This window comes from Paramacrobiotus metropolitanus, unplaced genomic scaffold (genome assembly GCF_019649055.1).
Source record: "Paramacrobiotus metropolitanus isolate TYO unplaced genomic scaffold, Prichtersi_v1.0 Parri_scaffold0000063, whole genome shotgun sequence".
In the NCBI taxonomy this organism is placed as follows: Eukaryota; Metazoa; Tardigrada; class Eutardigrada; order Parachela; family Macrobiotidae; genus Paramacrobiotus; species Paramacrobiotus metropolitanus.
This window is the reverse complement of record NW_026570283.1, coordinates 479,666-502,484: the sequence shown is the minus strand read 5'-3', so window position 1 is coordinate 502,484 and position 22,819 is coordinate 479,666. Positions and strand designations below refer to the sequence as shown.

Genomic DNA, 22,819 nt, shown 5'->3' with positions numbered 1-22,819 from the left:
TAAATCCATACTTCGTACTATTAGCATGTGACGGCACATCCGTATGTAAAATAACATAAGTATTGCACCAGACGAACAACGTTAATAAACTAATGAAGCGAACTACGCATACTCTACTTTACAGATAAGTACTTATACGTAAGTACGCATATCTGTATTTCGTATTTAAATGCACACTGCCGAATAACAATAGTCCTGAACTGAATTACGTACTGCAAAAACACTTTTTTTGTTAAGACTTGGATTATTAGCAAATAGCAATGATACCGTTAACAACAACAACCATAAACGTATGCAATAACAATTAATACTCACTATAAATAACAACCACCACCGAAACTAAAATTCACTAGAGAACACAAATATATCCTTAAAAGATCAAAGCTGGTATGTTTGTTGCCAAAGGCATGTCTCCTCCAAATTATTCCCCACACCCTCTCCGTTAAAAATACGAAAGGTCACTTCCAACCCACGATGATCATCACGGCACTTCATAATCCGAGTGGCAATATTCAGTTCCTGACCTGTAATCACCAAACGGTAAAACCATGCGCTCAGACTCAGAATACAAACGAAGTCGGCGATTTGTTGCAGCGATCCTTACCTTCCGTAACAGGAAATGGCTTCTCCAGATAAAACACCGACTGCGCCCAATGCGTCACGGGAAAGCTCGGACCGGTGCAGAGCATTGTCTAAAACGTTGCCAAGTAGATGACATGGATTACGCGTCACGTAGTTACTTGCAAATTACAAGATGCAGCAAAGGATAAAGGACGCAGAATCAAGACGAACAACGACAATAAAAGTGTGAAACCGTTATAAGGCTACAGACTGATTAATTGTAAAATGCATTAAAAATAACAAAATACAAATCAACACACATATTTAATGAGGCACTGAGAAGTGAGAATACTATCTATCATCTTAGATTAATGCTCGAACTCGAATATGAAACGGACACTTATTGTTAGTGTGGTAGGCGCAGCTTCCCACATTAGAGGAGCAAGTCCGGTCAGTCATTGTAAAAATCGAGATAAATCATACAAAAATCAAATTTAGTCATACAGATTGTTTTTCTCTACCTGTAATCCCGCCGTCGGGTTATTATATCCTACATCGAAAAATCCCACGAGCGCCGTCAGACTGCTTGTTTTTAGCACCCTGACCATAACCCGCGTTTCAAACTCCAAATCACGCGTCGTACAGGTCATCAGATCCCACTCTCGCAGAGTGCTGCGGCTCGTGACAACATGTTCGTCTCTCACTTCATCCACACCGGGGAATTTCAACGAATGGTCCTTTAAACAGCGGAAGCGCAGTCCGTACGCATTATCCCACAATCCCACACGGGTTTCCCAGGACTCCATGTCGGATATGGCCGTTAAGAACAGACTGGCACGACTTGGAATCACTGAAAAATCAAACCGAAAAGCGTTAACTGCATCTACCAAACAGATTAAAAAACGTTGAGTGTTACCAGCAGACCTACTAATTATACAAACCTACAAATCGGCAACAAGGGTTTCAATGAGGACAAACTTTCGAATTCGACAAAAAATAAAGGCACTTTTGAAATTAAATGCACTACCTACTCTAGCATATGGTGCATATGTACCATATACAAATGGTATTAAATGTAAATGTTCAGTGTTAAAAGTAAAATGAATTACGCTTGTACAGATATGCATATTAGTTTTTATTACTTGTTCCATTCGGTGCCAAATACTTGTCACGAGCCAACAGAACGGAATCTAAGGAAACAACAGCGCAACAGCAAATCGTTACAAATCAGCATAGGCGAGCTTTAATAAGCCACTGAAAATATGAATACCAAGCATTCCTTCAAAAAGCAGGAAATAGCCCATCCATTCAGATACAATCACGTCGACCTAAGATCAGGAAACAAATGTCAATCGTAAATCTTGAAGGGATCGATAACGTTATTATCGACATACAAGATATAATTATATTTTCACCGAATTGTTTTCCCGAATACTTGCTAGCTTCTTCCTATGACCGGGCAAAAAAACCCCACGAGAAGTCACCCTCTCAACCCACTTTACCAACCTTCTCAATTGGAAGCCGGGTTTTGTCCAGGTCAGCATGAATAAAACGGATTCGATCGGCTAGGCCATTTTCACTAAAACCCCATAATTCCATGAATTCTTTGGCTAAAATTAACCATAATAAAAGTGGCATTTCCTCCCAAAACTGCTTACAGAGCAATTGCCTGTGCGTAATCGATGATATCAGCCTTCCAGCATACGGCCGTCTAAATTTTTAATGAAAACGTAAGTTACACAACAGAAAACACAGCCATAGAGCAGAAACTTAGTTTAGAGACCGACGGCACTAAACACAATGGTAATAAACCCATTCATTAACATCCAACAACATTAATTTCGTATCGACGAAAATAGATTTATTTTCAATTTGACACTGCCTACCAGCGTTTACCTAAGGACTAAGGCCAACAGTGTTATGGATGTACATAATCAGATTATCCAAGCAAATGCTCCATTTACCACATTAAAAATTTTGAAATGAAAATAGATCAGGTGCTTCTACCATACTTATCGTATTACGATGACACGATCAACGATCATATACTTTTATCAACAAACAATAAAGCTAACTCGTAAAGCCCTTAATTCACTTGTATATCGTACAGTACTACATTATCTTACTCTACAACTATCTCGCAACTATTTGCAAAAAATAGTTTCACTTTACCAGAACAAATAAACGTGCTAATCCTAACGATTTCAAAACTAATTTTGAAACGGTAATGCAAGGAGGAATGTAATATCTTGACTACCTACAAGAAACAATTCCGTGGTCGGCAGAATCCACCGGCGTCATCCAAATATCATCGACCCAACTGTTACGAAAGGCCCGCAAATCGCTGTCGGTCCACGATCCGGTAGAGATGTTCACGGCCAAGCCTTCTGGACTGGGTCGCTTCAGTTAGGAAAAGGCAAAACAGTAAACGCAACATATTCTACTACCATAGAAAAGGCTACTACAATAATTACAGCTATATCGGGTTTCTTCGAATTAAGTACTGTACTGTACAATTTCATTTGCAAAATAATGGCTCCCATTTCGAAGAGTACATCGATAATTCCACAGTCAGTATGTCACGAAGGATATACTCGTACTAATCATATTTTGCAAAAGGTGAGAATTTAGGGTTTATTTTTTAACCATGCAGTAAACATAGTTGCGTAACGCGTCAGAGCTAACAGTGTCGCTTTAGTTTTTCAAAAGCACCGCACTCACAAGTCAGCACACGGTGCACGCTTCCTTTAAAATTGAAGTTTAATTCTTACTGTCTTTCGGAAAAAGTTGACCATTCGAATGATTTCTTCTGTGGGCAAACGATTTTTTCTAGCGAACCCCCGGAAATCACAATTGTGTTTCTCCAAACAGTGAGCGAGAATCGTTTCCGGCGTGTCGGATAAAGGCAGAAGAAGCAGGAGACCGGTCTGACTGGACCATCTCCGGCTCTTCGTAATCCTCTTCCATGTCGTCTACCAATCGTCAAACAGGCACTCAAGACAAGTTTATGTCATTCTATCTTATCGAAACAATTTCTTGGGCAGAACTTTTTGCATGCGCATGCTGGACTAAAAAAAAGCCACTGAAAACTTTAAAACCTGTTTTATGAATTTTTTAACAATTTTATGAATTATGATCTACAAGCTTTAGCATGCTACTTAATAATTAAAACACGAATTAACACTACAGGAAAAATAAAACCCTTACCGTCATCATCGCTGTTGTTGGAGAGGTTTTCGGCGCTGTTCGGCTGGAAAGGCCGATGCGAAGAATGGTCCAGCGTTAACTGGTCCATGCCATCCACAACTTCCAAATCAGGCACCGAATCGTTCATAATGATTTACATATTTTGATCGCAAATCGCAATGCCACCTACTTAATTCAATAGCAAAGAAAATTTGTAGGGACTGTGGGAATTTAGCAAATTAAATCACATGGTCAAATTTACCACAACGACAAAAAACACCAAGCTAGCTCTACAACGACTGTAACTGGTCCAACGTTAATAAGAATTTGATGGTCCAAATTTAAGAAATTAAAATTTCGATTTTAAATAAATACGGTTTTCCTTCGACAGCATTCTGAGTCTCTGACGCAATCGCGGCGCATCGTGCATAACTGCGCACTTCGTGAGTGCGCGCAATGCTCATAACATAATTGTGTCGAAAATTTGTGTTGACAGTCGGAAAAATGAAACGGAAAGAAGTGTTTTCGTTTTGGAGTGACTTGAGGTTGAAGGTTTTCCTTACTTTTCCCAATTTCTTTGATTTTAAATTCTACTAGCAGTGTCCTTTCTTCATAATATTCGCTAAAAACTCTCGCAGTTCTTCTTGGTTGATCTGCCATACTCATCTACTAGTAACTCCTGGTCTGCTTATTTGGAATTTGGAACTATATAATTATATACCTTACTCACCTGACGTCGTGTATTGTATTCTCTGGCCAGTCTGAGGAATGCCCAAGAAATTTCACGGTGAGAATTCCAAAGCAGCCGAAGCCCGCGCTCGACAGGATGCCGTAAAACAGGAGGCTAAAGCGCGCAAGGAAAAGGAAGAGGAAGATAAATTATGGGAAGATAACGATAAGCACGTTCAGCGCAAACTGGAACGCAAGGTGACTATACCCTGGTTGATGATTGAAAGGCAGGATTATACAGAAATTTGAAATGAGTTCGCTCTTGATGTTAATCAAATGATTACAATATGTAATTGAAACTCTGTTGCAGGATGAGAAAGAACGTAAGCAGCAGGAGGCTCTGCAGAAGAAGTTGGAGCGAGAGAAGCTGCTGGAAGAGGAGACAAGTGCGTTGAAGGGAGCGAAACCCGCTCCTGTCAAAGTGACGCGCGCTCAGATCGATTCACATGTCCAAGCTCGACAGGATCTCGAAGCTAAGATAGGTATATACAGCTGGGCACTTACAGACTTCAAATTTAAATATTGCATGAATTATTTAATACTGTATGAAGTATTTAAATACTGTACGAAGCGTATTTACTTTATAATGACTGCGGAAACACTTTACCAAAAGATACATTATCTTACTCTACAACTATCTCGCAACTATTTGCAAAAAAATAGTTTCACTTTACCAGAACAAATAAACGTGCTAATCCTAACGATTTCAAAACTAATTTTGAAACGGTAATGCAAGGAGAAATGTAATATCTTGATTACCTACAAGAAACAATTCCGTGGTCGGCAGAATCCACCGGCGTCATCCAAATATCATCGACCCAGCTGTTACGAAAGGCCCGCAAATCACTGTCGGTCCACGATCCGGTAGAGATGTTCACGGCTAAGCCTTCTGGACTGGGTCGCTTCAGTAGGGAAAAGGCAAAACAGTAAACGCAACATATTCTACTACCATAGAAAAGGCTACTACAGTAATTAGAGCTATATCGGGTTTCTTCGAATTCAGTACTTTACAATTTCATTTGCAAAATAAATGGTTCCCATTTCTAGAAGTCAACAGTCAATATGTCACGAAGGATATACTCGTACTAATCATATTTTGCAAAAGGTGAGAATTTAGGTTATATTTTCTAACCATGCAGTAAACATAGTTGCATCAGAGCTAACGGTGTAACTTTAGTTTCAAAAGCACCGCACTCATGAGTCAGCACCCGGTGCACCCTTCCTTTAAAGTTAAAAGTTTAATTCTTACTGTCTTTCGGAAAAAGTTAACCATTCGGATGATCTCTTCTGTGGGCAAACGATTTTTTCTAGCGAACCCCCGGAAATCACAATTGTGTTTCTCCAAACAGTGAGCGAGAATCGTTTCCGGCGTGTCGGATAAAAGGCAGAAGAAGCAGGAGACCGGCTCCGACTGGACCATCTCCGGCTCTTCGTAATCCTCTTCCATGTCGTCTACCAATCGTCAAACAGGCACTCAAGACAAGTTTATTTCATTCTATCTTATCGAAACAATTTCTTGGGCAGAACTTTTTGCATGCGCATGCTGGACTAAAAAAAAGCCACTGAAAACTTTAAAAACCTGTTTTTATGAATTTTTTTAACAATTTTTATGAATTATGATCTACAAGCTTTAGCATGCTACTTAATAATTAAAACACGCCAGGAAAAATAAAACCCTTACCGTCATCATCGCTGTTGTTGGAGAGGTTTTCGGCGCTGTTCGGCTGGAAAGGCCGATGCGAAGAATGGTCCAGCGTTAACTGGTCCATGCCATCCACAACTTCCAAATCAGGCACCGAATCGTCCATAATGATTTATTTTGATCGCAAATCGCAATGCCACGTACTTAATTCAATAGCAAAGAAAATTTGTAGGGACTGTGGGAATTTAGCAAATTAACTCACATGGTCAAATTTACTACAACGACAAAAAACACCAAGCTAGCTCTAGATTACAAACCATTATTAGATTACAAACCAATCCACGACTGTGACTGGTCCAACGTTAAGTGATTTAAATTTGATCCTAAAATTTCCTATACGGTTTTCCTTTGACAGCATTCTGACGCAATCGCGGCGCATCGTGCATAAATGCGCATTTCGTGAGTGCGTGCAATGCTCATGATTGTGTCGAAAATTTGTGTTGACAACTTGACAGTCGGAAAAATGAAACGGAAAAAAGTGTTTTCATTTTGGAGTGACTTGAGGCTGAAGGTTTCCCTTACTTTTCCCAGTTTCTTTGATTTTGGATTCTATTAGCAGTGTCCTTTCTTCATAATCTTCGCTAAAAACTCTCGCAGTTCTTCTTGGTTGATCTGCCATACTCATCTACTAGTAACTCCTGGTCTGCTTATTTATATAATTATATACCTTACTGGTCCTGGCCTCGTGTATTGTATTTTCTGGCCAGTCTGAGGAATGCCCAAGAAATTTCACGGTGAGAATTCCAAAGCAGCCGAAGCCCGCGCTCGACAGGATGCCGTAAAACAGGAGGCTAAAGCGCGCAAGGAAAAGGAAGATGAAGATAAATTATGGGAAGATAACGATAAGCACGTTCAGCGCAAACTGGAACGCAAGGTGACAATACCCTGGTTGATGATTGAATGGCAGGATTATAAAGAAATTTGAAATGAGTTCGCTCTTGATGTTAATTAAGTGATTACAATATGTAATTGCAACTCTGTTGCAGGATGAGAAGGAACGTAAGCAGCAGGAGACTCTGCAGAAGAAGTTGGAGCGAGAGAAGCTGCTGGAAGAGGAGACAAGTGCATTGAAGGGAGCGAAACCCGCTCCTGTCAAAGTGACGCGCGCTCAGATCGACGCACATGTCCAAGCTCGACAGGATCTCGAAGCTAAGATAGGTATATAGAGCTGGGCACTTACAGACTTCAAATTTAAATACTGTACGAATTATTTAAATACTGTACGAAGTATTTAAATACTGTACGAAGCGTATTTACTTTCTAATGACTGCGGAAACACTTTGCCAAAAGAATAACAAGTCTTACGGACAACTAATTGTAAGCTGCCTAGACTTTTGGCTATGACTGGAATTAGGTTATTTAAGTACTAAGTACTGTATCTATTTTGTGGAAATACTGGTTCATTTTTGAATATTGCAAGGCGCGCTTTTGTATGGCCGGTGGTGAAGGGTGTCAAAGATTTGCTCTTGTATGGATGGATACGGATGACGTTTTTGCATTTTGTAAAATTTTGAATTATGCAAGGAAATAGGCGTTGCATCTCTACGTTACGCTCACTCTACGTTTTAAAATATTCTAATAATTCCTCTTTGGGCGATATTTTCTTCCTCAGTACCTTGACAGATGTAACAGACGGCAGTTATTTTCAGCTGCCCAAGCCCCAAAAGACAAATCACTGATCGCGCAAACCGAAGACGTTCTCCATGAGAATCTGAATCGAGAAATTGGCGAGGGCCACCACGCGAGAAATGTTGACGAAGCTTTGGCCGTGCTCAGGTGCGTTGCTCTTGTGCATATATTTATACATTTACTGTAGAATAATGTAGATATAATGTCCCTTCAATGTTAACGATTTGCAAACAGCAAAGTGATACTTACTTTGTCGGTATTGTCGAATTTTTCTTATGGTTGCTTTTTTCTTTGGTCGGATACTTTACGAGTACAATCGGTAAGCTTTTACAGTCGCTGTGTACTGTGGTATAAAGCAAAATATACGTACTTCGGTATGTGCAATTCATGAAACGCGTTTATGTATTTTAACGATAGCTATCATATTATTTACGTCCCAGCCTTTATAATACTAATACTTGATCGTTGTACGGCAAGAACGTAAACTGCAGTGATGAAAATTAAAAATAGCACACGTAGTTCGTAGAGTATAGTATGCACTTGCTCTGCGGTTGTTGATATTTTATTGTTCATTTGCCCTTTTTTGGTGTTTAGCGTGAAAGATGCGGCGGCGGATATGGAGAAGCATCCCGAGCGTCGAATGAAAGCGGCCTATCTGGCCTTTGAGGAGCGCGAGATGGCGCGCTTGAAGAAAGAGTACCCCGATTTTCGCCTTTCCCAGCTGAAACAAATGCTGAAAAAAGAATGGCAGAAATCCCCCGACAATCCCTTTAACCAGCCTACACAAAAGTTCAATTCTAAACCTTCAGAATCCGCTTAGCATTTTTTATGTTTTTTATACTGGTATTTTCCCGGTCTAAGGGCGTTAACGATCCGTACAGTCGTGTGATCCGTTCCTTGCACTTCAAGGTTTTTTATTGATACGCTGCAGATTGGAATCATTTCTCACTTGCGCCTGAAATTTATTTTGAGTGAATAGAAAATTCTGATCTTGCGAAAGGTTGAAATCCAGTCTTTGGATCCGTAATATTGTGTTCGTTCACTAGATTGTACAGTGCGTCTGAGTAAGGTATTTATACTTACTGGTAATCAAGACGTACCGTTGTTTTAAACCCTAAGACACCTAAATACATAATTACTTGATTAAATTACAAAAGCACGTTGAACAAACGGAAACGCTAACAATAAGGAGTCTTCATTGCAACCGCCCATATCGGTCGGCGTTACGTTACCTCTGGCCGACAAGCATTTTATTTTACATTTTACAAACAGCAGTGCGTTGGCTGCCCGCAACCACAGCTGATTGGCAAGCTGACAACACAGTATGGAAATTTCCAATCAGTCCTTTTTGCATCTGTGCAGTTGATCCATTTGTAACTCAAACTAGTTGATCGTTCTTTTACCTATTCAGTGCTGTAATTTGGACTTGCATCTTTATTCTTACACAGAATTTTTGTTGGATTGGGAGGAAGCCAAGACATTTTTGGATGTCGTTGAAACGTTTTTGCTCGCGCATCGCCGAAGCATCCTTATCCACGGCAGCTGCTGTCTCACCAGGATCCAAGAGCAAGAATCGCGAAATGGCCATCGATATCTTCAACAAAGCCAGCCGCGATGAGATCGCGCGCCACTCTGTTCCGCTGCATCTCATTCCCAAGAAAGCGGGATTACGACGAGTTAATGGAAGCCATTGGCAGTGCCCGTGTCGTGCTTATCGGTAAAGCACTTCCGTTTTAATGCAATTTTCCCAAGTTTTTATCGAAACAGTATTATTATTATTATTTTGGTGCTTCAATTAACAATGCGAACTAACAAAACGAACCAAGTTTGCTTTGTGCTTTATTGTTAAAAAAATAAAAAGACTACTGGCTTACGTTTCTATCTATTAAAATTATATTTTGATGTTTTCATTGCAGGCGAAGCCAGCCATGGAACGCATGGTGAGTACAGTAATCAACACAAGTGCAAGAAATGCCAAGAATATCAAGAGTGGTGATTTTCGCCTGTGAATGCCGATTACAACGTGCGTGGCGTTTTAGAATTTTATCGTGAGCGGGCTTTGATTACGAAACGTCTGATTGAGGAGAAGGATTTCACATGCATTGGTGAGTGCGGCTCTGTGTTTATTTCCGGAATTCCCTGCAAAGTGTTATTTGCTCGGGGTTTAACACAAATTTGTGTGGTTTTTGTCAATGAAATTGATAAAGAACGAAAACGCGAGTTATTCGCTATCGAATTTTGAAGGTTCATTAACGCATCTTTTATTTTGCTTCTTTATTGCTGTGCTCCGTTTTGTTTCTTCTTCATTACGTTTGTTCCATCTATCCAAACACCACATTAATCCTGCCATTCTGGCGATAGGCTGACAACTGACTAGTTTTAGGCATGTTTTGTGATTGCAGCGGTCGAAGGAGATTTTCCGGACACGTTCACTGTTAATCGCTATGTTCAGCAATTGAACAAGCAGACGAATGCTCCGAAATCTGCTCGTGAAGCACTGGAAGAGTACAACCGCTTCCCGGTAATACGCTGTCTGCCAAAAAAATATTAAGTATGAATATGTCGTCGGTCATAATGTTTTTAGAGTTAGTGTTTTGCCAGTATTTCACGCAGCGCTCTGCATTGCACAATTTAGCGCAAAACGTTTATGAAAATAGCAGGAACTTTCAAGTTGTGTTTCCAGTCGGCTTTTATTTTTGCCCCATAATGCTAGTAAGTAATCAGCGCATAAATTACTAATTTGATATTTTTAGCTGTGGATGTGGCGGAACTACGTCATGCTGAATTTTGTTGAATGGCTGCGCCATCACAACGACCGGGTAGGAAAGAGCGGAGGTGACAAGGAGAAGTCCGTTTTATGTGGCCTGGATGTTTATTCGTTACACCGTTCGGCCGACGCCGTCATCGAGTACCTGGAGCGCGTGGATCCCAAAGCAGCCAAGGCAGCACGGGATCAGTATGAGTGCTTTGAGAAGTTCGGCGATGACACCACGATGTACGCCTTCGCGGCACGCTACAATCTGACCTCTGTAAGTGATCTTTTAATGTCCAGCTCTGTATTTTCAGCGCGTTTGCGGGTATTATTTTGATTTTCTGACTTTTTTCAGTTTACTAGACAGTAGACATTATAGGTGCAACGCTGCGATGTAATGAGTGCTACAAAAAAAGGAAATGCTATACTCTTATGCATACTTAAGTAATCGGTGCGACTGTAATTGTCGAAAGGAACTGTAAAGGAAATGCTATACTCTTATGCATACTTAAGTAATCGGTGCGACTGTAGCGTCGTCCAATTTCGTTAAGGAATTGATGTATTTGCGTATGACACCGCGCAAACATATGAAACCTATTTGTACATTGATAGTAGCTTTCTTTATGATGAGAAAAATGTATCGATAGATCGCTAGCGGTCAGAAAAGAAAACACGGTATCTGTTAAAGCTGGTCTAATGGAATTAAAGATGACGTACATCTTCGGAATGGCTGTGTGTTTTATAAATAATTAGAGAACATGTATGTGCCATGTTTCTTGATATAAAGGACTGACTGAGCATGTACGTACATATTTTAGACCTGCGAAAAGGAAGCGATGAATGTGCTAAAGGCTCTCAAAGAGCACACGGAAGAGTATCTGCAAAAGACGAAAGATGGACTGGAAATGGAGAGTGAATTATTCGGCTGTTTGATGAATGCTGCCGTTGTGGAAGGCGCGGAACGGGTTCGTTTGATTGAAATATTCATAATAACTTTCATTGCTTTTAAGGCAGTGGTGATTTCAGTATTATCGTGTCATGATGGATGCGGACGCGACCAGCTGGAATGTCCGGTAAGCGCCATAGGTTTGATGAGTTTCCTCGCGCGTGCGCGTGATGCCCCAATCGGCCTTCGACTGATTCTTATTGTTAAGTAGATGTGTGAACTGTACAGAAAAAATTTGGGTCAGAACAAAAATTACAAAAGTTTAGTAATCTAAATTAGCATGTCTACACGGTTCCCATAAAAACTTACCAGCTCTTCCCTATTCCAGTGATTCATGCATGGTGGCAGCGTTAGAGCGCTTAATGCACTGGAAAACCGAGGTGCTTGGCCGCCCCGCCAAAGTGGTAGTATGGGTACGTTGCTGGGTATCGTAAGCGTTGGTGTTACTGGGCATCATCAGCGCCGGGATTTTGGCTACTACGTATTATGTTGCTTACTTTGTAAAAATAAAAGTCGTGATAAATTAGCTCTCGTGTCGTAAAACTGCTTATTTAAGCCTTTAGGGAACCACATCTTTTGTATCACAGTTTTGCTTTTATTTTGCAGGCTCATAACAGTCACTTGGGTAAGTCATGTACATGGAGGTTGATGTAGCGTTTAAAAATCGCTGTATTAAACCTGGGAGATGTTCTGCCGCTGTGGCCTGTGCGTAACTCAACGGTGTCAACATTTGCTGGCTGTTCAGGCGATGCTCGCTTTACGGAGATGGGGCGTCGACGAAAGGAACATAATATCGGACAGTTGTGCCGGGAAAAATGGGGCGACAACAACGTCTATAACATTGGATTTAGGTTAGAAGTTGACGAGAGCCCGTCTGTTGTTACTTCTCCTTTTAATAATGGCATGATGTAGTAACATGACAGAACCAAAATAGAAAAAAGTGTGAATCTAAGAAGGGCTTTACATTGAAATGATTGAATGTACTTTTGATTTATAAATGGGTTCAGGAATTACACAGGTAGTAGTTAAAGCGATTCTTTTCAACAGCACTTACAACGGCGAAGTAACTTGTGCGTCGGATTGGGGCCAGAAGCGTATTGAGAAGAAAACTGTGAACAACGCCATGGATGGATCTTATGAAAAGTTCTTCCATGAAGTAGCAATGGAACACAACATTCACAATTTCCTCACCATCTTTAAGAAGATATCCGACGACAAGAAGCCGAAAAAGGCGGCGACGGGCGCCCATCCCTTTCCTAAACTGCCGGATAACAAAGATTTTAAGAGTGTTCCGATCACTAGGTGGGAGCTTCCGTTGTATAACGGTCTAAGGCGCGATTTTGTTTCAGCATCGTTTATTTTTGTTTTAGTTTTCCACTGGAGCGTGCTATTGGCGGTACGGGACGACCTGAATGATTTCACCGGTTAATTATACTTACACGCGTCTTATCTTTTTGCAGTAATTTATCGGCCGGAAACAGAGCGTTATTCGCACTTCTTTGAAGCCTATTTAAGCGAGCAGTTCGACGCCGTTATTCATATTGTGAAACTGTATTTTCTTAAATATCTATAACATAACTTATAAGTTTTAGTACGGTAGTTAGTTGCATACTTTGGTCATTCCGTTCAAAGAAAACATGGCTCTCCTCTCGTAATATAATTGTAAGCGCTGTGGTACTAGTTCAGAAGCATAACTTTCCACCGAGAACGAAGGGCATATATAGGTACAGTATGTGACATACGGCTTCTTTAGGATAAAACCAACGCTGCTGGCTCTTGATGATAAAGCTCGAAAGCCGGGTCTGGAAGAGGAAAATCTCCCGGAGCTCTTCCCTTTCGGGCTGTAAATAATCCTATACTGTTGATCGGCAGCAGAGACCGATTTCGATCTCTTTGTACCAAGTCTGTACTTGTTCAGTGTACATATGAACGACCCGTGGAATTTCTGTATTAAGTATCTATCTATCATTGATGTGGACCGGTTTGGTTTTCGTGTACAGTAATTTGTATTTATGCATACGTGAGTACAAAAATTCTATTAAAACACTAGAAAAAATTAATACGATTAACTTCTGAAGCGAATTCAAGGAACCAGCAGATATTTTTCCAGTTCAAGAAAGTACACTCATAAAACCATAAAAATAAGTATCAAGTGAGCCCAATTTTATTGGCGTGCTTTGCGCGCTTTGTCATCATAATAGTTTTTTGCTTTCATTTTGAATTTGGACTGATGCTTCAATGGTTTAATCCTCATGGGGTTCTCCTGAATGGATGCCTTTACACGCTGATACGCCTCGTTTGCCGCTGCCGGTGTACTCTGCAGTGCTTGATCCGCAAGAAACCGCCGGCGCTTCCGTGCATCAAGAACATGCTTGGGAATGTCGGGGATCATGTAAGAAATGATAGTGCATATTCCATATACTGTAGCCTATAGAAAGCGTTTACAAAATACACAATATCGTAACAAAACGAAATGCGACCCCACCACGTAAATCAGGACGAACGATAATCGCAGGACAGTCAGTTCGTAGTAGAATTTATTGAAATCCCCCTGGATATTGCGGAAACTTTCGTATCTATAAAGTATAAACCACCAAAACTTAACAGGTTCATGTTAATTTTACTATTCACCAGAAAATAGCTATCTACGATTATCTCAGAATTCGATTCAACTCTGGACGCATAATGCGCATGCTACGAAAAGGTCATGTATACAGTCAATGTTTTTAAAACGCATTGTGCGTTCTTTCTTACCGACATCGCTCAGGTCCCACGCCGACCGGCGTGATGGCCAGTGAGTGATTAATGTATCCAACCATGGAGCCCTTATGCTCTATGGCGTACAAAGTCTCCGCTAGCGTATCCGAGGTGAATGCGATTAGGAAAGCCTGGAACAAGATCGCACATTACCAGCGGAAATTCAGCAGTACATTAGGTCCATAGTCAGCGCTTACATTGACCCACACCTGTTTAAAGAAAAAATTTAATTTAATACCCTTTCTACAGCAAGCGCCATCTACCATCTTTTAACCGATAATGCATTACCGATAAAACCGTCATCCAACGCAGTACATGTAACCAAATACCAATCGACCGGGCTCGCAGTGCCAAAGGTCGCCGGCAGTTGACAATGAGCTTGTGAGCGTCAAGTCGGATTTCGAATATGTTGCTCAAGAGCGACACGAGAGCACCCAAAGGAAATGCGGCTCCGAACAGAACGATAAATCCAAACTGAATTACTGCAGTATTCGCTAGATTAAATTTTGCGGTCATGCACTCTGCGAATGGGTTCCTAACCTGTTTCCATATATTCGCCAGTTAAACCCATATACGGCAGCAACTTGTACTGCTGATCCAGAAACGTGGCATTCAATTCCGTAGTGGAAAGAATGCGGCCGCGGCGGATCTTCACCGTACGTTGAAGCATTCTAAGAAATCAATTTGTTTGAAACAAATTGTTCCCAATTCAGCCTAGCGCTTGCTAACTTCTTCGATACCGTATGCACTGTATTAACTTACGGATAAACGTATTCCGCAATATTGCAGATAATCTGCTTGCCGCACATCGTAATGATCAGCTGTACTCCCAGTTCGGCAAAACACCCTCCGATATCGCAAGTCTCCAGCATCATCCCGGCCACGCGGCGATAGTGACCGGGTGAGCCGATGAAGCGGCCTTTGACAAAAGCCAGATAGAACATAGGGGCGAAAACGTTTACGAACTGGAACCAATAGGCTTTCCAAGCTAGACTTTCTTCGTGCTCTCGCTGTGTTCGGTACATCTCTGTTTCAAGAAAGTTTAATATAAAATCAGAATATAATATTTCAAAAAGATAAGGTCGGCTGTAACTGACAATAATGTACCCCATTCGGTTAATTTCGCCGCGATATAAACGTAGACGTAATTCAGCGCTAAAATCGTCGCCAGATTGACCAACGTTGCTACTGGTCCGGCAATTTTCGCATGGAGGCTGCTTAAGCCATACTTCCTTATAAGTTCCGCCCGTAATTGTGTCCGTATTAGAATGACACCAAAGGTCACCAGAAATATGAGTAGGACCTAAATATTCCAATTCAACGGTTGTTTCCAGAATAAATAATGTTTTGTTGATTCAGTAAACGGCTTACGAAAGATATGCTAGCAATCCAACTGGTTAGCCTGCGCAGTATCAATGTCGTTCGCGGTACAAACGGTTCCAACTGCCCGGTGACCACATTTCGTTTCATCATGGGCGCAAACCGCGTAAACGCCGCCCGCGGGTGCTCGATCTCTTCTTGCAGGTCATCGCAGTCGAAAAAGTGTGTCAGCTCAGCGTTCTTCCGCTTCCAGAACTCTACCAACATAACCGCTAAAATTCAATAAAAAACGGCTGAAAATGGCACTCTCCAAAGGTCACGACGCGTTTGACCTACACCAAAGTGAGATGAAGAAGGCGTGCACACAGGTCCCGTAGTTGTCGAAAAGGTAGCCAATCTTCTTTCCGCCGCAGGCTTCTTTAAGCTGCCAGTATGGACAATTGTCGCACACCGGGCACATGCGGTAGTGTTCACCTTTGTTGCATACTTCTTGGACGATGGGGTCCTCGGGAATAGTGACAATACCGTAAAGGAAGGCAGCAATGCCCACTAGCGCCAAGGGTATCAGCCAGCCCGTGTACAAACCTTTCCACAAATAATGATGAATTAGATACGAAAATGTGTATGTAACTGTTGCAAATCTCGCCTGCGTGAAATTGCCAACCGATGTACTACAGCTAGTGCGTTATGGGCACGAGGTCGAACTGGCACCACAAAAAGCAAGCAACGATATAAAATAGTTTATTGGATTAATTCACGTTAATATATTTAACCGTTTGTCGGTCAGCATTTTATCTTTTATATATATTTAAGGGCAATGTTATTTTTTCATCCAGGCGAAATCGTATGTTCGTAATTCCAGGAACACTTTACTCGTAATTAGTATTTGTTAAGCTACCGAAGCGTGCACTTGCTTACCAAGCCACGCGAAGTACAACGTAATCTGTTCACCAAAGTAACTCCGAATGTGTCCAATGGGTTGATAGCGGAAGAAGCACTTAAAATCAGCCCAGTGATCGCGTAAAATTTGCCTCTGATTTGAGTGGGCATTTCGTCTCCTTGCTGTCAGCTCGGCATCTAGCGGTCCCTGTGGAGGGCATCAGAACAGACGTAAATCTATCGAAGTCTATAAACTTGTGACATTTTTGCAACAGAAACCTGGTCCAAATCACCTTACATCGTGTAAGGGAAAAGCCGCTTGAAACACGCCTTCTGACAACAACCGCGGCAACCCCATCTGCCCCTTCCGCTCATCCCCATACACAACGGTCTGCAGGATCTCGCTGACGATATAACTGCGCTGGGAACGGCTGAACAACTTGGTTGGATCGTCCTTGAAAACGTAACTGTACATTAATGTCCCATGGCCTGTTGGTTGGTGCTGATTGGCTGAGTGGCACGTGGCAGATGGCACTGACCACCTACTTACTGTTGTAGCCGATCAGCACGGAACTGGGCAGTATAATAATGTACAGGCAGGTGGGGTACTTCGCGGGCCATTATGTTCCAATCGGAGGGGATTTTCAGAAACTGCAACACTTTCTGAGACCAGTTTTCCACTATACCAGGAGCTTCCTAATGAAATTGCAGCTGTATGACCGACTGGGCTTTCAGTAATAATAGTGGTGCAAATGGTGTTACATAACCGGATTACTCATGTAGTAATGTAACCTATGGTCATATATGTTTTTCCCTATGGTCATGTACCTATGGTCATGTGTGCGTTTATCCTATGGTCATAGTCCATGTTTTTGCCTTTCTCATGCCCTTGTGAGCCAGATGTACTGACAATGAGTGATTGTCTGATATTAGGTCGTTTCCCTGGATGTCCTGTTATTTCCGGCTTAGGCCGTTATATAAGCTCATGTTTACTTGTTATTTGTTAGTTCTTAGCTGAGTATTATTAAAGTGGCTAAAACCCGATATTCATTACGCCTTACGGATAGTGTAAGCGTAACAATGGCAATGGGCAATGACCCTCATGCCGCTGTCATCACCCACTTGTAGCGGAGCCGGGATCCTAAGCTTTTCTGCCCAATCCTGCAGTATGTCCCAGGGACAATGGATTTTCACAAAGGTGGATATGTGACCTGCTTTTTGCATGGCTTTCATCTGGAAATTCATAATGCAACGTCATAAATTGAAGCAACGTCTAATCAATGTGTGAATATGGTAACTAAACAAATTCAACAGCAGCTATATCCAGCCATGATCCATCATGAGCCAACATGGCTCATGGTGGCTGCATGGCTCAGCCAAGGTGGATAGGGGTACACCTTGGCTCAGCCATGCACAGTATTGCACTGCATGCATCTATACCAAAAAATTAATTTTGCTAGGTTATGCACCAATACACTGCATTGATTAGTAAAGGTCACATACGTGCCACATACTTTTTCCAGTTGCATACCAGTTTCTTCCACCCCTCGCAGAAACCGTTCACGCTTATCAATTTGATACGGATTCAGAGCTTCAAGATGGTGTCGTTTGATTTCATAAACCAGAACGAAATCTACGTACAGTTGATTTAAATATTTTTTCAAAAGCTTTATTCCAAAACCACTAACGTACCAATGGGTCGCTGTCCGTCGTTGAAATATGTGGCACGCGCTCGATCATTGTCCATGAGCGACTCCGTGTCCATAGTGCTGACGTCCACATTGACCTGCTGCACGACGCTCTTCTTGTCAGCGGGGGGCTTTGCCGTGACCCAGGCCTTCCCTTCATTCGTGTACAGCCAACGTGACGCTACCGTCGCTTGCGAAGGACTGGGGTCGACAAATTCCTGCAGCAAATGCTCTATAGAGCTGCGTGAATTACTATCGAAGAGATGCTGTTAGTAGGAGCCAACCGCTGCTGCCGCTAACCTCATTTTTGAGCGGGGAATACTGATACTCTCGACGTTCCTTGCGTGATGCAGTAGACACCGAACGACGCCGCGGGTGACGACCAGACTGCGGCATCCATTTTCGAAAGGGCGAATTAGAGCGCACACCCATTGCAGCCGGACGTCCATGGAGAGCAGAGTATTTGGCGAGCAGCCATTTACCCGGAGGTCATGGTATATTGGCTTTTAAAGTTAGAGTGCAACACTTCATTACATTTTTCTCCAGCAGCGTGGTAGATCCAGGCTCTTTATAGATTTCGTTCTAACGCGCGAGATACAATATCCCGTCATTAATTGTTGTGCTAGACAGAATACTTGTACAATTCTTCTGTCGATAACAAACAAGCAAAAATTCTGTCGAAATCCGACTTTTTGGACAAGCTTGTAAGCATTGCTTAGCGGCTACAGATTTATATAAGTCATCTGTGCCATCGCAAAATTATTCTCCTATTATCATGTTAACGCACAAAAAACGTGCTTTGTTCAGAAGTAACAACAATATCAAACTTGAAAACTAGATTATCTTTCGGACGAAAGGTTGTTATGGGCACAGCCGTACCGCAAAATTAAAGAGCGAATCCAGTATGACAATCGGCTTTTTACGATAATCATATTACCGAGTTTGCAGCTATGGACGGTTCCAACGTATAAGTTTACGGCGTCAACAAAAAATTAACAATAAGTATGTTTAAAAGCAGCGGTGTAGGTACATTATAGAACTATCTCTGTATGAACGGTAGTCCTATAGCTCTATACGGTATAATTATGTGCTATTAAAATCGGTATTAAAGATCTTTTACTTTAATAGAAAACTTGTGGCTGTTTTGTACAATTGCGCTGTACCGCCAATCTGAAATATAATTACAAAGCAAAAAGCGTAGGCAGAAAAAAAAATTAAAGTTTAGCAACAAAACCGCCCCCCGGAAGGCCTGCGCTTCAAGTCGCGGCGGCAGTTACCAACTACATATTTGCATCTCTCATCTTCGTGTCATGATTCTTATGCATTTCTGAGTTTTCTGAATTCTCCTCCAACTGGATTATCTTATTTATCTATCTGGATTATCTTGTTTATACTTAATTTATTTTTCTTCAGTTATTTGCGGTTTGATTTAGATCTTATCGTTATTAGTGTCAATTAGGTGCATCCTGCATAGCACAGATTTTGTGAGATTTGAGCTGAGCACTGCGAAATGGCCGTAGCGTGATGTACAGTAGTATGTGTTCATAGGCTGTTATATTACAGTAATTTTAGTCTTGCCGCTTGCGGATTGCACGCTTCGGACTGATGACATACCTATTGTGGTTTTTCAACCCGTAATCGATTGATCCTACTGGGTTCTGGGATTGGCGTGTGTTTGAATGAGTTGTTTGATGTGAAGCGCGACTACGGAAGATACGAGTACACTAGCAAATACGGAAAGAATCCCGAAAGATCGGTGCAGCTACAGGACTCCAAACATTCATTAGGTACTCGTATGCAGATTCTGTGCCATCTGTGGGCCTATGGCTGTGTGATAAGGCATTGTGCAGTGTGAATAGGTTAACAACATACCCGTAATACCAGCGCGAACCCAGTGGCTCGTCTTGACGAGTCATACCTGGGATCTTGCCTTCATTAAGAAGTGTCGCAAGTCAGAAGTGGCTTTTCTTCCCTGCTGAAAGTAAGGACTTATTAGTAATACTAATCACTTATCCATTTCTGCTATTAAGTCTGTTAACTATTACTTCCACGAAGACAAAGTAACTATTACGTTTTTTTTCAGAATGGATAACATCCCGCTCAGCGGTTTTCGCATCCTTAGGCGGCTACGTAAGTGCTGCACTACATAGAGAACGAAATATAAAATCCTACAAGAGTAAGACATAAAGTGATACGAGTTGCCGTAGAATAGCATGAGAGCTTACTTTTTTAACTTGTCGGATTTTTTTTCGCTGTAAGGCTTTCAGGAATTGTGCAGCTAAACTGTGCGCTTGAATTGAATATTATTTTCGTGAAGTGCTGGTTTCTGTTGTTTGTGCTTAGATGATTACATTTAGAAGATGTTAATGAATATAAAGTGAATACATACATAGGTAGCTCGAGCAAAGTTAATCATATGCTCTGCGCCATAGTTTACCGGTTGTAATAAATAGTAAAGAAAATATAAAATTTCCGACATTTAAATCTTTAATAAAATACTTGGATTAGTTCATAATATATTTCCGCTGCATATCAGGAGTAACGGGATGGCACGACACACCTCGCCACCTCACCACCACCACGACGACCCCTCCCCCGATGCCGAGGACGGCCCCTGCAACGTCCTCGGCCTCGACCGACCCTCGCGATCAGTCGTTATTCCGCAGTCTGGCCGGCAGCTGGTGGCAGCCGCGGGCCATGCCGGCCCTGCACGCCATGAACGCGCTACGTGTGCCGCTGATTCGCGACGCCCGCATCGCTCACCATTTCCGGGGCCAACCGGCCGCCCAGAAGGATCTCCACAACGCCCCCTATCCTCTGCAGAACACCCGCATTCTCGATGTGGGCTGTGGCGGGGGCATCCTCAGTGAGGCATTGGTGCGGTTGGGCGGGGAGGTCACCGGGATTGATGTGGTGGAGGAGAATGTGCAGACGGCGCGCCAGCACTGGGAGCAGCGCAGAAGGAAAGGGGCGGATACTGTAGAGGAGGCACTGTGTGGGAAGCAGGTGGGTTCCATAAATGATTTGAAATTTTGAAGTATGGCTGGCTGAAAAATTAAATGTTGGTTATTTTGATGGTGCTGTTTGCGTGTGTGTTACCGTACATGTGTTAAATGTAGTGTAAGTGGTTTTGTTAATTGTCGATATGGCGATGTCCATTGCCCAGGAAGAAGATTTCTGTGGTTTTCACCGCTTTAAAAATAATATAAATATTAAACAACACATGTGTCGAGTGTTTTATTATGTAAAACACTCAACAAGACGTGCCATCTATGAATTTATCTGAAGCGATTAAATTTATTGACTACTGGGAAATTTAACCATAAAGTATTGATGTTGATTATTAGCTTTATTATTCGTTCAGAAGCTAATAATTATTCCATATTTGCTGCGGTTGGCAATAAACATATTAAGGAGGTAAGTGTGCAAAGCTTTGGTTACGTCTGCAGTCGAGTGGACCGGAGTGGTTTATTCTGTGGTCATACATAACTTTCATATTATTCCTTACCTTAAATAAGTGAGGAACAACTGAACAAGGAATGATTTAAATCTGCCTAATGACTTTTAGGGTACATTAAGAAAAGTTGAAGTGTAAGTTGAAGTGTAAGTGTAAGTTGAAGTAGTGTAAGTACTTGGGAGGTCAAATGCTTGCTCAGAACGCTTGTGATAGAAGCAGTTGACGGCTTCCTTTTTCTCGGTAGGCCATTCCTGGCAGTCTGTCTTACCAGTGCACCACCGTGGAATCCTTCGCCGTCCTCCACCCCGCTGCATTCGACATGGTCGTGTGCTCGGAAGTGATTGAGCATGTGGCGGACAGTAACTCCTTCCTGGACGGCGTCTGCACCCTCATCCGCCCTGGTGGCATCGTCGTCTTCACCACCATCAACCGCACACTGGCATCTTTCGCTTTGGCAATCGTGGCCGGGGAGTACGTCTGCCGCTTCATCCCGCGTGGCACCCACCAGTGGGGGAAATTTGTGCGGGTGGAAGAGCTGCAGCGGAACCTGGAGAAGCGCGGCATGGATGTGCGCTTGACGCAGGGCATGGCTTATAATCCGTTGACCAACGAGTGGCGGTGGTGGGCTAGCGATGCGGTGGTGTATGCACTGGTTGCCGTTAAGAACGGCTGATTCTTTCTTGAGGGGACTTTCTAAATAACGTTTCAGCTCGGATCGAACTGTTTTTGTGGCTTATTTCTGCTGATATTTTTGTGATAGATCGTGGAAATCGCTGAATTTTGCTGTACTTGACGTTTGTGGTAGGGTTGGCGCTGGCTTGAGATAAAAATATGACAGTATCTTCTCAACGATTTTTCAGTTGACAAGAACAGCGTCGGAATCAGTGCCTCAGCCTGAAACCATGAAAAAAATTTTTTGAAAGATATTGGTACTGCTGTAAAAAGAGTAGATAGGGTCAGCCGTCAGCGAACTTAAATTTCATGAAAAATACGACATAATTTTGGACTTAGTACGGTGCGTACAAGGATAACGATAGCCCTGAAGTCTGGGACAGATAGTAATTATTACTAGGAAAGTGCACCGCTGTTGGCTTGCACTAAAAGACCGAAGCAAAGCGGGAAGCCAAGTTTAACAAACTGTTTTGCTGAGTTTGCTTAACCTGTTTAAAGATACTTTAACATTTTTGGGTGTGTTGTCCAATATTTCACATAA

At 42.1% G+C, this 22,819-nt stretch overlaps 5 protein-coding genes across 10 annotated transcripts; 3 read left to right on the top strand and 2 right to left on the bottom strand.

The window, feature by feature from the left end:
• Positions 1 to 159: 159 nt before the first annotated feature.
• LOC129593655 (protein arginine N-methyltransferase 1-like) lies at positions 160 to 2,251 on the bottom strand. The gene is made up of 7 exons (XM_055490084.1): positions 2,220 to 2,251; positions 2,068 to 2,140; positions 1,817 to 1,889; positions 1,704 to 1,751; positions 1,083 to 1,411; positions 605 to 692; positions 160 to 524 (listed from the first exon to the last, which is right to left on the bottom strand). The coding sequence occupies exons 3-7, from the start codon at positions 1,863 to 1,865 to the stop codon at positions 379 to 381; spliced, it is 660 nt and encodes a 219-aa protein (XP_055346059.1). The 5' UTR covers positions 1,866 to 1,889; positions 2,068 to 2,140; positions 2,220 to 2,251; the 3' UTR covers positions 160 to 378.
• A 2,012-nt stretch (positions 2,252 to 4,263) lies between these two features.
• On the top strand, positions 4,264 to 8,896 carry LOC129593654 (coiled-coil domain-containing protein 124-like). Of its 2 annotated transcripts, none has more exons than XM_055490083.1 (4): positions 4,264 to 4,674; positions 4,787 to 4,958; positions 7,828 to 7,954; positions 8,402 to 8,896. In XM_055490083.1, the coding sequence occupies exons 1-4, from the start codon at positions 4,516 to 4,518 to the stop codon at positions 8,625 to 8,627; spliced, it is 684 nt and encodes a 227-aa protein (XP_055346058.1). In that variant the 5' UTR covers positions 4,264 to 4,515; the 3' UTR covers positions 8,628 to 8,896. The 2 variants fall into 2 exon arrangements, with proteins under 2 accessions (XP_055346058.1, XP_055346057.1); XM_055490082.1 differs by lacking the exons at positions 4,264 to 4,674; positions 4,787 to 4,958 and adding exons at positions 6,625 to 7,052; positions 7,165 to 7,336 and having other exon boundaries at positions 8,402 to 8,886.
• Positions 8,897 to 9,132: 236 nt separating this feature from the next.
• On the top strand, positions 9,133 to 13,518 carry LOC129593663 (uncharacterized protein MT2089-like). Its single transcript, XM_055490095.1, is given in 15 exon segments — positions 9,133 to 9,465; positions 9,467 to 9,524; positions 9,724 to 9,747; positions 9,847 to 9,912; positions 10,210 to 10,328; positions 10,561 to 10,836; positions 11,378 to 11,524; positions 11,586 to 11,632; positions 11,834 to 11,918; positions 12,112 to 12,130; positions 12,251 to 12,356; positions 12,553 to 12,807; positions 12,876 to 12,901; positions 12,966 to 13,058; positions 13,267 to 13,518. Coding segments are annotated over 15 exon segments (1,578 nt in total). The 5' UTR covers positions 9,133 to 9,294; the 3' UTR covers positions 13,353 to 13,518.
• A 22-nt stretch (positions 13,519 to 13,540) lies between these two features.
• LOC129593661 (anoctamin-7-like) lies at positions 13,541 to 18,983 on the bottom strand. Of its 3 annotated transcripts, XM_055490091.1 has the most exons (17): positions 18,450 to 18,983; positions 18,154 to 18,367; positions 17,976 to 18,094; positions 17,584 to 17,694; positions 17,012 to 17,157; positions 16,760 to 16,928; positions 16,501 to 16,669; positions 15,919 to 16,167; positions 15,634 to 15,854; positions 15,370 to 15,565; positions 15,025 to 15,289; positions 14,803 to 14,933; positions 14,551 to 14,744; positions 14,460 to 14,471; positions 14,260 to 14,393; positions 13,991 to 14,081; positions 13,541 to 13,933 (listed from the first exon to the last, which is right to left on the bottom strand). In XM_055490091.1, exons 1-17 carry the CDS (start codon positions 18,579 to 18,581, stop codon positions 13,670 to 13,672), a joined length of 2,817 nt encoding a protein of 938 aa, XP_055346066.1. In that variant the 5' UTR covers positions 18,582 to 18,983; the 3' UTR covers positions 13,541 to 13,669. The 3 variants fall into 3 exon arrangements, with proteins under 3 accessions (XP_055346066.1, XP_055346067.1, XP_055346068.1); XM_055490092.1 differs by lacking the exon at positions 14,460 to 14,471; XM_055490093.1 differs by lacking the exons at positions 18,154 to 18,367; positions 18,450 to 18,983 and having other exon boundaries at positions 17,993 to 18,065.
• Positions 18,984 to 19,231: 248 nt separating this feature from the next.
• On the top strand, positions 19,232 to 22,483 carry LOC129593712 (ubiquinone biosynthesis O-methyltransferase-like). 3 transcript variants are annotated; one of them, XM_055490154.1, is made up of 5 exons: positions 19,232 to 19,936; positions 20,009 to 20,130; positions 20,233 to 20,279; positions 20,686 to 21,155; positions 21,851 to 22,483. In XM_055490154.1, the coding sequence occupies exons 3-5, from the start codon at positions 20,234 to 20,236 to the stop codon at positions 22,277 to 22,279; spliced, it is 945 nt and encodes a 314-aa protein (XP_055346129.1). In that variant the 5' UTR covers positions 19,232 to 19,936; positions 20,009 to 20,130; position 20,233; the 3' UTR covers positions 22,280 to 22,483. The 3 variants fall into 3 exon arrangements, with proteins under 3 accessions (XP_055346129.1, XP_055346131.1, XP_055346130.1); XM_055490156.1 differs by having other exon boundaries at positions 20,000 to 20,130; XM_055490155.1 differs by having other exon boundaries at positions 19,232 to 20,130.
• The last annotated feature ends 336 nt before the right edge of the window (positions 22,484 to 22,819 follow it).